The sequence below is a fragment of the Nesoenas mayeri genome (assembly GCF_963082525.1).
Source record: "Nesoenas mayeri genome assembly, contig: SCAFFOLD_123, whole genome shotgun sequence".
NCBI classification, from domain to species: Eukaryota; Metazoa; Chordata; class Aves; order Columbiformes; family Columbidae; genus Nesoenas; species Nesoenas mayeri.
Window position 1 is genome coordinate 39,283 of NW_027659987.1, and position 15,647 is coordinate 54,929.

At 63.7% G+C, this 15,647-nt stretch overlaps 1 protein-coding gene across 1 annotated transcript in view; it reads right to left on the reverse strand.

Moving 5' to 3' along the window:
* LOC308052480 (ryanodine receptor 1-like) overlaps window positions 1–15,647 on the reverse strand; it is a gene marked incomplete at both ends in the record, with an annotated part of 91,430 nt that overhangs the window by 39,272 nt on the left and 36,511 nt on the right. The window contains 15 exon segments of the mRNA XM_080364556.1: window positions 2,562–2,622; window positions 2,729–2,778; window positions 3,545–3,666; window positions 4,700–4,767; window positions 5,711–5,826; window positions 5,910–6,033; window positions 7,286–7,361; window positions 7,452–7,529; window positions 8,599–8,742; window positions 9,506–9,589; window positions 9,866–9,944; window positions 10,025–10,188; window positions 10,560–10,595; window positions 13,816–13,956; window positions 14,037–14,127. Coding sequence (XP_080220682.1) covers window positions 2,562–2,622; window positions 2,729–2,778; window positions 3,545–3,666; window positions 4,700–4,767; window positions 5,711–5,826; window positions 5,910–6,033; window positions 7,286–7,361; window positions 7,452–7,529; window positions 8,599–8,742; window positions 9,506–9,589; window positions 9,866–9,944; window positions 10,025–10,188; window positions 10,560–10,595; window positions 13,816–13,956; window positions 14,037–14,127 — 1,434 coding nt within the window.

Consider the following 15,647-nt stretch of genomic DNA (forward strand, 5'->3'; position numbering starts at 1 on the left):
ACACAGTGCTGGGGACAGGGGATATGGGACATGGACGCGGCACTGGGGACATGGGATATGGGACACGGACACAGTGCTGGGGACGGGGACATAGGACATGGACACGGCACTGGGGACATGGGATATGGGACATGGACACGGCGCTGGGGACATGGGACAGGGGACATGGACGCAGCACTGGGGACATGGGATATGGGACATGGACACGGCGCTGGGGACATGGGATATGGGACATGGACACAGTGCTGGGGACAGGGGACACCGACAGGGGACATGGGCACAGTGCTGGGGACATGTGGGCAGTGCTGGGGACGGGGGACGTGGACACGGCGCTGGGGACAGGGGATATGGGACATGGACACAGTGCTGGGGACATGGGATATGGGACATGGACACGGCGCTGGGGACATGGGACAGGGGACATGGGCACAGTGCTGGGGACATGTGGGCAGTGCTGGGGACGGGGGACGTGGACACGGCGCTGGGGACAGGGGATATGGGACATGGACACAGTGCTGGGGACGGGGGACAGGGGACATGGACATGGCACTGGGGACATGGGACAGGGGACATGGACACAGCGCTGGGGACAGGGGACATGGACACGGCACTGGGGACACAGACAGGGGACATGTAGGCAGTGCTGGGGACGGGGACACGGCGCTGGGGACATGGGAAAAGGGACATGGACACAGCGCTAGGGACAGGGGACACGGACGTGGACACGGTGCTGGGGACATGGGATATGGGACATGGACACAGCGCTGGGGACAGGAGGGAGTGCTGGGGACATGGGACAGGGACACCACCCTGGGGACACACGGGCACTGCTGGGGACACGGGTGGCATCCTGGTGGCACCAGGACACTTGACGCACAGGGACATCGCGGGCACACGGCCAGTGGCACTGGGACACCGTGGGGGCAGTGACGGTGACACGGGGACACCATGGGGACAGTGACAGTGGGACACCATGGGGGCAGTGACGGTGACACTGAGACACCATGGGGACAGTGACAGTGGGACACCGTGGGGGCAGCGACGGTGACACTGAGACACCATGGGGACAGTGACAGTGGGACACCGTGGGGGCAGCGACGGTGACACTGAGACACCATGGGGACAGTGACGGTGACACAGGGACACCGTGGAGGTAGTGACGGTGACAGTGGGACACCATGGGGACAGTGACGGTGACACTGGGACACCGTGGGGGTAGTGACGGTGACACGGGGACACCATGGGGACAGCGACGGTGACACTGGGACACCATGGGGACAGTGACACTGGGACACCGTGGGGACAGTGACAGTGACACAGGGACACTGTGGGGGCAGCAATGGTGACACTGAGACACCATGGGGGTAGCGACGGTGACACAGGGACACCGTGGGGGCAGTGACGGTGACACTGGGACACCATGGGGGTAGTGACGGTGACACAGGGACACCGTGGGGGCAGTGACAGTGACACTGGGACACCATGGGGGTAGTGACGGTGACACTGGGACACCGTGGGGGTAGTGACGGTGACATGAGGACACCATGGGGGCAGTGACGGTGACACGGGGACACCGTGGGGGCAGCGATGGTGACACTGAGACACCATGGGGACAGTGACGGTGACACTGGGACACCGTGGGGGTAGTGACGGTGACACTGGGACACCATGGGGACAGTGATGGTGACACTGGGACACCGTGTGGGTAGTGACGGTGACAGTGGGACACCATGGGGACAGTGACGGTGACACAGGGACACTGTGGGGGTAGTGACGGTGACACTGGGACACCATGGGGGCAGCGATGGTGACATGGGGACACCATGGGGACAGTGACGGTGACATGAGGACACCGTGGGGGCAGTGACGGTGACATGGGGACACCGTGGGGGCAGTGACGGTGACATGAGGACACCGTGGGGGCAGCGATGGTGACACGGGGACACCGTGGGGGCAGCAACGGTGACATGGGGACACTTTGGGGACAGTGACAGTGACACTGGGACACCATGGGGACAGCGACGGTGACACGGGGACACTTTGGGGACAGCGAGAGTGACACGGGGACACTTTGGGGACAGCGACGGTGACAGGGGGACACTGTGGAGGCAGTGACGGTGACACTGGGACACCATGGGGACAGTGACGGTGACACGGGGACACTTTGGGGACAGTGATGGTGACACAGGGACACCATGGGGACAGTGACGGTGACACGGGGACACTTTGGGGACAGTGATGGTGACACAGGGACACCATGGGGACAGTGACGGTGACACGGGGACACTTTGGGGACAGTGATGGTGACACAGGGACACCATGGGGACAGTGACGGTGACACGGGGACACTTTGGGGACAGTGATGGTGACACAGGGACACCATGGGGACAGTGACGGTGACACGGGGACACTTTGGGGACAGTGATGGTGACACAGGGACACCATGGGGACAGTGACGGTGACACAGGGACACTTTGGGGACAGTGATGGTGACACAGGGACACCATGGGGACAGTGACGGTGACACGGGGACACTTTGGGGACAGCGGCTCGTGTCCTACTTGGCGTCCAGCGACCGCGCCAGGATGTGCAGACAGTTCACCACGGCCGGCGCGTCGGTCCCTGCGCACGGGGACGGGGGGTCAGGGGCCACCAAGTGCCACCAGGTGCCACCAGGTGCCACCAGCTGTCACCAGCCCCCCCCGCGTGTCCCCCCGTGTCCCCTCACCGAAGAGCGAGATGCGGTGCCGGACCAGGGCGGCCAGTTTGCAGAACAGGCTGGGGGGGAATGGGGGGTCAGGGGGGGTCCCCAAGACCCCCCAGCGAGGGGACAGTGCGTCCCCTCGGATGGGGCCCCCGACCGCCCCACATAGGGGGAGTTGGGGGGCTGGGGGGGTTGTGGGTGCAGGGGGGTGTAGGGGGTCTAAGGGGGGGTTCAGAGGGTTTTGGGGTCCCCCCACTTGGTGATCTTCTCCTTGTCATGGTTGGAGATGTGGGGTGGGGGTGGGGGGGAAGTTGGGGGTCTGGGGGGGTTCTGGGGGGTCTGGGAGGTCCAGGGGGGTTCTGAGGGTGCAGGGGGGGTCGGGGGGGTCCAGGGGGGTTTTGGGGTCCCCATCTAGTGACCATCTCCTTCTCGCGGTTGGACGCGTGGGGTGGGGGTCTGAGGGGGTCTGGGGGGTCCAGTGGGGTCATGGGGATTTGGGGGGGTCTGGGGGGGTCAGGGGGATTTAGGGGGGGTCTGGGGGGGGTCAGGGGGTTTTGGGGTCCCCACCTGGTGACCATCTCCTTCTCGCGGTTGGACGCGTGGGGTGGGGGTCTGGGGGGGTCTGGGGGGTCCGGTGGGGTCATGGGGATTTGGGGGGGTCTGGGGGGGTCAGGGGGGGGTCAGGGGGTTTTGGGGTCCCCACCTGGTGACCATCTCCTTCTCGCGGTTGGACGCGTGGGGTGGGGGTCTGGGGGGGTCTGGGGGGTCCGGTGGGGTCATGGGGATTTGGGGGGGTCTGGGGGGGGTCAGGGGGGGGTCAGGGGGTTTTGGGGTCCCCACCTGGTGACCATCTCCTTCTCGCGGTTGGACGCGTGGCCCCCGCTGCCCAGCGCCCGCGCGGGGGTGGACAGGAAGTACAGGCAGTGGTTGTGGAAGTACTGGTTGATGAGGGGCAGCAGGATCTGGGGGGGCACGGGGGTCACGGACACCCCACAGGGACCCCAAACACCCCCAAACACCCCCCACAGGGACCCCAAACACCCCCCACAGGGACCCCAAACACCCCCAAACACCCCATAGGGACTCCAAACACACCCCAGAGGGACCTCAAACACCCCCAAATACCCCACAGGGACCCCAAATGCCCCCAAATACCCAATAGGGACCCCAAACACCCCCCATAGGGACCCCAAACACTCCCAAATACCCCACAGGGACCCCAAACACCTCACACCCCCAAATACCCCATAGGGATCCCAAACGCCCCCAAATACCCCATAGGGACCCCAAACACACCCCACAGGGACCCCAAGTACCCCTAAAAATGCCATAAGGGACCCCAAACACCCCACACCCCCAAACACCCCATAGGGACCCCAAACACACCCCACAGGGACCCCAAGTACCCCCAAAAATGCCATAAGGGACCCCAAACACCTCACACCCCCAAATACCCCATAGGGACCCCAAACACCCCTAAATATCCCATAGGGACCCCAAACACCCCACACCCCAACATACCTCACAGGGACCCCAAATACCCCCACACACCCCCAAATACCCCATAGGGACCCCATATACCCCCAGAAATGCCACAGGGGACCCCAAACACCCCCAAAAATGCCATAGGGGACCCCAAACTCCCCACACCCCTAAATACCCCATAGGGACCCTAAACACCCCAAATACCCCACAGGGACCCCAAACACACCCAAAAATGCCATAGGGGATCCTAAACACCCCAAACACCCCACAGGGACCCCAAACACCCCATAGGGACCCCAAACATCCCTAAATACCCCATAGAGGACCCCAAATACCCCACAGAGACCCCAACCACCCCCAAACACCCCACAGGGACCCCAAACAGCCCACACCCCCAAATATCCCCCAGGGAACCCAAATACCCCCAAATACCCCACAGGGACCCACAAACACCCCACAGGGACCCCAAAGACCCCCAGACCCCCCCTCAAATGTTGGGGTCCCCCCAACCTTGGCGAAGAACTTGATCTCCTGCTCGTGGGGGGATTTCTCCACCCGTCCACTGCTCACCACGGCCTCTGGGGGGACACGGGGACATGGGGACACGGGGGGGGACAGGGGGACATGGGGGGACACGGGGGTACATGGGGGACATGGGGGGACATGGGGGGGTCCCAGGGTGCAGGGCAGCTCCCCAGGGGTTCGTGGGGGTTGAGGGTTCCTGGGGGGGCGTGAGTTGGGGGTTTGGGGGTCCGGGGGGGGTCTGAGGGTTCCTGGGGGGGTGAGTTGGGGGTCCAGGGGGTTTTGGGGGTTCCCGGAGGGGTGAGTTTGGGGTTTGGGGGTCCGGGTGGGTTCGGGGGTTCCTGGGAGGGTGAGTTTGGGGTTTGGGGGTCCAGAGGGGTTTTGGAGGTTCCTGTGGGGGTGGGTTGGGGGTTTGGGGGTCTGGGGGGGTTTGGGGGTTCCTGGGGGGGTGGGTTGGGGGTTTGAGGGTCCAGGGGGGGTTTGGGGGCTCCTGGGGGGGTGAGTTGGGGGTTTAGGGGTCTGGGTGGGTTTGGGGGTTCCTGGGGGGGTGGGTTGGGGATTTGGGGGTTCCTGGGGAGGTGAGTTGGGGGTTTGGGGGTCCGGGTGGGTTCGGGGGTTCCTGGGGGGGTGGGTTCGGGGTTTGGGGGCCCGGGGGGGTTCGGGGGTTCCTGGGGGGGTGGGTTCGGGGTTTGGGGGGCCTGAGGGGGTTAGGGGGTTCCTGGGGGGGTGAATTGGGGGTTTAGGGGTCCGGGGGCATTTGGGGGTTCCTGGGGGGGTGGGTTCGGGGTTTGGGGGTGCGGGAGGGTTTGGGGATTCCTGGGGGGGGTGAGTTGGGGGTTTGGGGGTCCAGAGGCGTCGGGGGGTTCCTGGGGGGGTGAGTTGGGGGTTTGGGGGGTGAGTTTGAGGTTTGGAGGTCCGGGGGGGTTTGGAGGTTCCTGGGAGGGTGAGTTCGGGGTTTGGGGGTCCGGGGGGGTTTGGGGGTTCCCGTTTTCGGGGTACCCAGGTGCGCGATGAACTCCTGCGAGATGTCCATCCACTTGAGCAGCTGCTGCAGGAACCCGTACGCGAAACGCTTCTCGATGGACGACGTGTCCAGCTCCATGTCCTTCAGCCCCCTACGCGGGGGGCGAACGGGGGTCAGCAGGGACCCCCCCGCCCCCCTGTCCCCCCATTGTCCCCCAGTGTCCCCAGCACCCACCGGGTGACGGCGTAGCCCTGCAGCTGCAGGAACTTGAGCAGCTCCTGCGCCTTCTCGCGGTCGCGCGCCTTCTCCTTGGCCGTCAGCGTGTCGTACGGGACCAGCAGGGGGTGCGAGCCCCCCCCTGGGGCCCCCGTCAGCACCCAGGGGTGGAGGGCACCCATGGGGGAAGGGGAGGGAAGGGAGGGGTAGGGGCGCCCATGGGGGAAGCACCCATGGGGATGGAACCCATGGGAGATGCAATGGGAGAGGAGCATCCGTGGGGTGGTGATGGAGGAGAAGAACCCAACCCATGGGTGATGGGGGGACAGGAGCACCCATGGGTGATGGGGGGACGGGAGCACCCATGGGTGATGGGGGGGGACAGGAGCACCCAAGGGAGAAGAACCCATGGGAGAAGCACCCATGGGTGATGGGGGGGAACAGGAGCACCTATGGGTGATGGGGGGGGGACAGGAGCACCCATGGGTGATGGGGGGGGACAGGAGCACCCATGGGTGATGGGGGGGGAAGAGGAGCACCCAAGGGAGAAGAACCCATGGGAGATGCAATGGGAGAGGAGCACCCATGGGGTGGTGATGGAGGAGAAGAACCCATGGGAGATACAAGGGGACAGGAGCACCCATGGGTGATGGGGGTACAGGAGCACCCATGGGTGATGGAGGAGAAGAACCCATGGGTGATGGGGGGACAGGAGCACCCATGGGTGATGGGGGGGACAGGAGCACCCATGGGGGTGGGGGGGGACAGGAGTACCCATGAGGAAAGCACCCGTGGGGATGGAACCCATGGGAGATGCAATGGGAGAGGAGCATCCGTGGGGTGGTGATGGAGAAGAACCCATGGGAGATACAAGGGGACAGGAGCACCCATGGGTGATGAGGGGACACAGGAGTACCCATGGGGGTGTGGGGGCACCCATGGGGATGGAACCCATGGGAGATGCAATGGGAGAGGAGCACCCATGGGGTGGTGATGGAGGAGAAGCACCCATGGGTGATGAGGGGATGGGAGCACCCATGGGTGATGGGGGGGGAACAGGAGCACCCAAGGGAGAAGAACCCATGGGAGATGCAATGGAAGAGGAGCACCCATAGAAGAAGAACCCATAGGAGATACAAGGGGACAGGAGCACCCATGGGTTGTGGAGGGGACAGGAGCACCCATGGGTGGTGTAAGGGGGAAAGGAGCACCCAAGAGAGAAGAACCCATGGGAGATACAAGAGGAGAGAAGAACCCATCGGAGAAGCACCCATTGGAAATACAAGAGGAGAGGGGCACCCATGGGTTGTGGGGGGGACACCCATGGGTTGCAGGGGAACACCCATGGGGTGGGGGGACCCCCATGGGGTGGGGGGGGACACAGTGGGTCTCACCCTTGGCCTCCAGCTCCTGCTTCTTCTTGCGGCCCCAGGTGTTGTGATAGTTCTCGGCCAACTGCTCCGCCATGGCCTGGGGGACACGGGGGGGACATGGGGACATGGGGGGACATGGGGACACGGGGGGGACGTGGGGGGACATGGGGACACGGGGGACACCCACCTGCAGCTCCCGGGACAGCGTCACCCCCGACAGGTCCACGGGCTGGGGGCTGTAGCCATGGCTGGGGTCATAGGTGGCCTGGGGGGGACAAGGGGACCACAATGGGGACAACTTGGGGGATGCTGGAGTGCCCATCACCACTCATGGACCCAGAGTATTTGGGGTGCCCTTCCCCACCCATAGACCCCCAGTATTTGGGGTGCCCCTTCACCACCCATGGACTTCACGGACCTCCAGCATTTGGGGTGCCCTTCCCCACCCATAGACCCCCAGTATTTGGGGTGCCACTTCCCCATTATGGACCCCATGGACCCCCAGGGTTTGGGGCCGCCCTTCCACCACCCATAGACCCCCAGTATTTGGGGTGCCCCTTCACCACCCATGGACTTCACGGACCTCCAGCATTTGGGGTGCCCTTCCCCACCCATAGACCCCCCAGTATTTGGGGTGCCACTTCCCCATTATGGACCCCATGGACCCCCAGGGTTTGGGGCGCCCTTCCCCACCCATAGACCCCCAGTATTTGGGGGTGACCCTTCACCACCCATGGACCTCATGGACCCCCAGGGTTTGGGGTGCCCCTTCCCTACCCATGGACCTCATGGACCCCTCAAGGTTTGGGGTGCCCCTTCCCCACCCATAGACCCCCAGTATTTGGGGTGCCCTTCCGCACCCATGGACCTCATGGACCCCCAGGTTTCAGGGCACCCTTCCCCACCCATGGACCTCATAGACCCCCAGTATTTGAGGTGCCCTTCCACACCCATAGACCCCCAGTATTTGGGGTGCCCTTTCCCCATCCATAGACCTCATGGACTCCCAGGGTTTGGGGTGCCCTACCCCACCCATAGACCTCATGGACCCCCGAGGTTTGGGGTGCCCTTCCCCACCCATAGACCCCCAGGGTTTGGGGTGCCCCTTCCCCACCCATAGACCCCCCAGGGTTTGGGGTGTCCCTTCCGCACCCATGGACCTCATGGACCCCCAGGTTTCAGGGTGCCCTTCCCCACCCATAGACCTCATGGACCCCCAGTATTTGGGGTGCCCTTCACCACCCATGGCCCTCATGGACCCTGAGGTTTCAGGGCACCCTTCCCCACCCACGGACCCCATGGGGTCTCGGGGGACCCCGGCGTCCGGGCCGCACCTGTGCAGACTGGGAGATCTTCCTGGTCTTCTTCTTCTCGGCTTTGTCCTCGTCGCCCTCCACGCGCGCCTTCTCCACCGTCCACTCCCAGGCCAGCATGGCCTTCAGAGACTCCTTGATGGGCCACCGGTAGATCTCCTTGTCCTGGGGGGGCACAGGGGGTCAATGGGGGGCTTGAGTGCCCCCCACACGGCCCCCAGGTGGGGAGGGGGTTGGAGGGGGAAATGGGGTTTGGGGGGCAGAGAGGATTGAGGGGGTCCTGGTGGGGATGGGATGGTCCTGGTGGGGATGGGATGGTGCTGGTGGGGTGGGGTGGTCCTAGTGGGGATGGAGGGGCAGAACTGGGCTGGGGGGGAGATTGGGGGGGCTGGAGGGAGTTGGGGGGTTCTCAGTGGGGTTGGGGGAGGCAGATGGGGTTGGGGTGTCTGGATGGGGTTGGGGGGTTCTCAATGGAGTTGGAGGGTCAGGACTGGGTTGGGAGGATCTCAGTGGGGTTGGGGGGGTCAGGATGGGGTTGGGGGGATCTCAATGGGGTTGGGGAGATCTCAGTGGGGTTGGGGAGATCTCAGTGGGGTTGGGGGGATCTCAGTGGGGCTGTGGGGATGTCAGTGGGGTTGGGGGGATCTCAGTGGGGTTGGGGGGATCTCAGTGGGGTTGGGGGATCTCAGTGGGGTTGGGGGGATCTCAGTGGGGTTGGGGGATCTCAGTGGGGTTGGGGGGATCTCAGTGGGGTTCTTAATGGGGTTGGGAGATCTCAATAGGGTTGGGAGATCTCAATGGGGTTGGTGGGATCTCAAGGCGGTTGGGGGGATCTCAATGGGGTTGGGAGTCAGGGGGTCTCAGCGGGGTGGGACACACACACACACAAACACAGACAGACACACGGACAGACACACGGACACGGCACCTTCTCGGAGAAGGTCTTGTATGGGCGCAGCATGGGGTGGGTCTTGGCTTCTTCATCTATCGTCTCCCCAAAGGACCAGTTGTTCTGGATATGGGGACATCATGGGGACATTGTCATGGTGACACTGTCACGGTGACACTGTCACGGTGACATTGTCACGGTGACACCGGGTGGGGAGGAATGTGCTGGGGTTGGGGTGCCCAGGATGCTCAGGGGAGCAGGAAGAGACCAGGGGGGTCCCATGGGTGCAGCGGGGGTCGTGCAGCAACGGGGGGATCAGGAGGGGTCCTGGGGGGCCCATGGGGTCTCGGGGGGGTGCAGAGACCCCACGGCGGTGTTGGGGCGCGGGGGGGTCCCCACCTTGTCGAACGCCCACTTCTCGTGGGTGTACTCGGCGTACTTGTTGATGAACCCATCCAGCTTCTCGGGGATGATGACGCTGGGGGGACACGCGGTTTTGGGGGTCAGGACGGGGCTGGGGGGTCACGGGGGTGCTGGGGTGGGGGGGCTGGACCCTACTTGAGGGTCTCGACGGGTTTGGGGTCGAAGTTGCCCTCGGCGTCCACCGACGCCTTCTTCTCCGTCTTGGAGGAGTAACTGGCGTCCACGTAGTCGGGGGGCAGCGCGCCCGCGATGGCGCAGAGACACGGCATGGCCAGCTTGTACAGCTCCGCGTCGAAGCGCTGGGGGGGGCACGGGTCACCCTGCACCCCCAGATCCCCCCAGATCCGCACGGACCCCCCCAAACCTGCACAGACTCCTCCAAACCTGCACAGACCCCCCGACCCTGCAGGCATGGCATGGCCAGCTTGTACAGCTCCGCGTCGAAGCGCTGGGGGGGGACGGGTCACCCTGCACCCCCAGACCCACACGGATCCCCCATTGTCCCCATCACCGTGTCCCCGTGTCCCCACCTTGTGCACCAAGGACTCGAAGATGCCCCAGAAGAGCTTGCGGGTGAGGTGTCCCCATCCATCCCCATGTCCCCATCCCATGTGTTCCCCCCATGTCCCCACCATGTCCCCCCATGTCCCCGTTGTCCCCGTGTCCCCACCTTGTGCGCCAGGGACTCAAAGATGCCCCAGAAGAGCTTGTGGGTGAGGTGTCCCCATCCATCCCCATGTCCCCATTCCTGTACCCCTATCACCGTGTCCTCATCCCACGTGTTCCCCCCATGTCCCCCTGTGTCCCCATGTCCCCGTGTCCCCACCTTGTGCACCAGGGACTCGAAGATGCCCCAGAAGAGCTTGTGGGTGAGATGTCCCGATCCATCACCGCATCCCCATCCCCATGTCTCCATCCCTGTATCCCCATCCCACTCGTCCTCACCATGTCCCCATTCCACTCGCCTCCCCCATGTCCCCAATGTCCCCATTGTCCCCGCGTCCCCACCTTGTGCGCCAGGGACTCGAAGATGCCCCAGAAGAGTTTGTGGGTGAGGTGTCCCCATCCATCCCCATGTCCCCATCCCTGTACCCCTATCACCGTGTCCCCATCCCTGTGTCCCCATCCCACTCGCCCCCACCATGTCCCCAATGTCCCCATGTCCTCCTGTCCCCACCTTGTGCGCCAGGGACTCGAAGATGCCCCAGAAGAGCTTGCGGGTGAGGTGTCCCCATCCATCCCCATGTCCCCATCCATCCCCATGTCCCCATCCCTGTACCCCTATCACCGTGTCCCCATCCCACATGTTCCCCCCATGTCCCCACTGTCCCCGTTGTCCCCGCGTCCCCACCTTGTGCGCCAGGGACTCGAAGATGCCCCAGAAGAGCTTGTGGGTGAGGTGTCCCCATCCATTCCTGTGTCCCCATCCCCATGTCTCCATCCCTGTATCCCCATCCGTCTATCTCCATGTCCCCATCCCACTCGCCCCCGCCAAGTCCCCAACGTCCCCATTGTCCCCGTGTCCCCACCTTGTGTGCCAGGGACTCGAAGATGCCCCAGAAGAGCTTGTGGGTGAGGTGTCCCCATCCATCCCCATGTCCCCATCCCTGTGTCCCCATCCCACTCGCCCCCACCATGTCCCCAATGTCCCCATGTCCTCCTGTCCCCACTTTGTGCGCCAGGGACTCGGAAGATGCCCCAGAAGAGCTTGTGGGTGAGGTGTCCCCATCCATCCCCGTGTCCCCATCCATCACCATGTCCCCATCCCTGTATCCCCATCCCCATGTCCCCATCCCTGTATCCCTATCACCGTGTCCCCATCCCACATGTTCCCCCCATGTCCCCACTGTCCTCATGTCCCCATGTCCCCACCTTGTGCGCCAGGGACTCGAAGATGCCCCAGAAGAGCTTGCGGGTGACGTGTCCCCATCCATCACCATGTCCTCATCTTTGTGTCCCCATCCCCATGTCCCCATCCCTGTACCCCTATCACCGTGTCCCCATCCCACATGTTCCCCCCATGTCCCCACTGTCCTCATGTCCCCATGTCCCCACCTTATGCGTCAGGGACTCGAAGATGCCCCAGAAGAGCTTGCGGGTGAGGTGTCCCCATCCATCCCCATGTCCCCATCCATCCCCATGTCCCCATCCCTGTACCCCTATCACCGTGTCCCCATCCCACATGTTCCCCCCATGTCCCCACTGTCCTCATGTCCCCATGTCCCCACCTTGTGCGTCAGGGACTCGAAGATGCCCCAGAAGAGCTTGCGGGTGAGGTGTCCCCATCCATCCCCATGTCCCCATCCCTGTACCCCTATCACCGTGTCCCCATCCCACGTGTTCCCCCCATGTCCCCAATGTCCCCATGTCCCCACCTTGTGCGCCAGGGACTCGAAGATGCCCCAGAAGAGCTTGCGGGTGAGGTGTCCCCATCCATCCCCATGTCCCCATCCATCACCATGTCCCCATCCCTGTACCCCTATCACCGTGTCCCCATCCCACGTGTTCCCCCCATGTCCCCAATGTCCCCGTTGTCCCCGCGTCCCCACCTTGTGCGCCAGGGACTCGAAGATGCCCCAGAAGAGCTTGTGGGTGAGATGTCCCCATCCATCACCGCATCCCCATCCCCATGTCTCCATCCCTGTATCCCCATCCCACTCGTCCTCACCATGTCCCCATTCCACTCGCCTCCCCCATGTCCCCAATGTCCCCATTGTCCCCGCGTCCCCACCTTGTGCGCCAGGGACTCGAAGATGCCCCAGAAGAGTTTGTGGGTGAGGTGTCCCCATCCATCCCCATGTCCCCATCCCTGTACCCCTATCACCGTGTCCCCATCCCTGTGTCCCCATCCCACTCGCCCCCACCATGTCCCCAATGTCCCCATGTCCTCCTGTCCCCACCTTGTGCGCCAGGGACTCGAAGATGCCCCAGAAGAGCTTGCGGGTGAGGTGTCCCCATCCATCCCCATGTCCCCATCCATCCCCATGTCCCCATCCCTGTACCCCTATCACCGTGTCCCCATCCCACATGTTCCCCCCATGTCCCCACTGTCCCCGTTGTCCCCGCGTCCCCACCTTGTGCGCCAGGGACTCGAAGATGCCCCAGAAGAGCTTGTGGGTGAGGTGTCCCCATCCATTCCTGTGTCCCCATCCCCATGTCTCCATCCCTGTATCCCCATCCGTCTATCTCCATGTCCCCATCCCACTCGCCCCCGCCAAGTCCCCAACGTCCCCATTGTCCCCGTGTCCCCACCTTGTGTGCCAGGGACTCGAAGATGCCCCAGAAGAGCTTGTGGGTGAGGTGTCCCCATCCATCCCCATGTCCCCATCCCTGTGTCCCCATCCCACTCGCCCCCACCATGTCCCCAATGTCCCCATGTCCTCCTGTCCCCACCTTGTGCGCCAGGGACTCGGAAGATGCCCCAGAAGAGCTTGTGGGTGAGGTGTCCCCATCCATCCCCGTGTCCCCATCCATCACCATGTCCCCATCCCTGTATCCCCATCCCCATGTCCCCATCCCTGTATCCCTATCACCGTGTCCCCATCCCACATGTTCCCCCCATGTCCCCACTGTCCTCATGTCCCCATGTCCCCACCTTGTGCGCCAGGGACTCGAAGATGCCCCAGAAGAGCTTGCGGGTGACGTGTCCCCATCCATCACCATGTCCTCATCTTTGTGTCCCCATCCCCATGTCCCCATCCCTGTACCCCTATCACCGTGTCCCCATCCCACATGTTCCCCCCATGTCCCCACTGTCCTCATGTCCCCATGTCCCCACCTTATGCGTCAGGGACTCGAAGATGCCCCAGAAGAGCTTGTGGGTGAGGTGTCCCCACCCATCCCCATGTCCCCATCCCTGTACCCCTATCACCGTGTCCCCATCCCACGTGTTCCCCCCATGTCCCCAATGTCCCCATTGTCCCCACCTTGTGCGCCAGGGACTCGAAGATGCCCCAGAAGAGCTTGCGGGTGAGGTGCAGCTCCTCCTCGGAGCTGACGCCCTGGTTGGGCCAGCCGCTGGGCAGGCAGTAGTACTTCCAGCACCGCTCGTAGTGGTTGGTCAGCAGCTGGGGGGGGGGACACGGGGGACATCAGGGGACCCCCTGTGGCACTGGGGACCCCCCTGTGTCACCCCCCCCGCACCCACCTTGAGGGGCATCTTGGCGAACTCGTTGAGGATGGGGACGTCGAAGACCAGGCGGCGCAGGAGGTGCTGCAGCATGGACGGACGGATGGACCTGCGGACAGCGGGACGCGGGTTTGGGGGGACAGGGGGACGTGGAGGGGTTGGGGGACAGGGGGACATGGGCGTTGGGGGGGTTGGGGGGACACAGAGGAATGGGGGAGGTGGGGTATAGGGGGAGTATTGGGGGGGGTTGGGGGATCTAGAGGAGATATAGGGGGGCTAGGGGAGTGCGAGGCTTTTGGGGGTGATACAGGAGTATGTGGGGGAATGGGGGTACGTGGGGGTTCAGTGGGGTATGTGGGGGTTCAGGGGGTTTGGGGGTTCAGTGGGGTATGTGGGGGTTTGGGGGTATGTGGGGGTTTGGGGGGGTTTAGGGGTTCAGTGGGGTATGTGGGGGTTCGGGGGAGTTGGGGTGGTTTGGGGGGTATTGAGGGGGTTCGAGGTGGTCTAGGGGTTCAATGGAGTATGTGGGAGTTCAAGGGGGTTGGGGTGGTTTGGGGGGGTATGAAGGGGGTTCAAGGGTAGTTTGGGGGCTCAGTGGGGTATGTGGAGATTTGGTGGGGTATATGGGGGTTCAGTGGGGTACATGGGGGTTCAGGGGTCCCCACCGGCACAGGGCCATGAGGCACTCCTCGATGACATCAAGGGGTACATGGGGGTTCAATGGGGTATGGGGGGGTTCAGTGGGGTATGTGGGGGTTCAGGGGGGTATATGGGGGTTCAGTGGGGGTTCAGTGGGGGTTCAGTGGGGTATGTGGGGGTTCAGGAGGGTTTGGGGTCCCCACCGGCACAGGGCCATGAGGCACTCCTTGATGACACTGAGGGGTACATGGGGGTTCAATGGGGTACGTGGGGGTTCAGTGGGGGTTCAGTGGGGTACGTGGGGGTTCAATGGGGTATGTGGGGGTTCAGGGGGGTTTTGGGGTCCCCACTGGCACAGGGCCATGAGGCACTCCTCGATGACACCGAGGGGTACATGGGGGTTCAATGGGGTATGTGGGGGTTCAGTGGGGGTTCAATGGGGGTTTGGGGGTTCAGGGCGGTTTTGGGGTCCCCACCGGCACAGGGCCATGAGGCACTCCTCGATGACACCGAGGTGTACATGGGGGTTCAATGGGGTACGTGGGGGTTCAGTGGGGGTTCAATGGGGGTTTGGGGGTCCAGGGGGGTTTTGGGGTCCCCACCGGCACAGGGCCATGAGGCACTCCTCGATGACACTGAGGGGTACATGGGGGTTCAATGGGGTACGTGGGGGTTCAGTGGGGGTTCAATGGGGGTTTGGGGGTTCAGGGGGGTTTTGGGGTCCCCACCGGCACAGGGCCATGAGGCACTCCTCGATGACACTGAGGGGTACGTGGAGGTTCAATGGGGTACGTGGGGGTTCAGTGGGGGTTCAATGGGGGTTTGGGGGTTCAGGGGGTTTGGGGTCCCCACCGGCACAGGGCCATGAGCCACTCCTCGATGACACCGAGGGGTACATGGGGGTTCAATGGGGTACGTGGGGGTTCAGTGGGGGTTCAATGGGGGTTTGGGGGTTCAGTGGGGTTTTGGGGTCCCCACCGGCACAGGGCC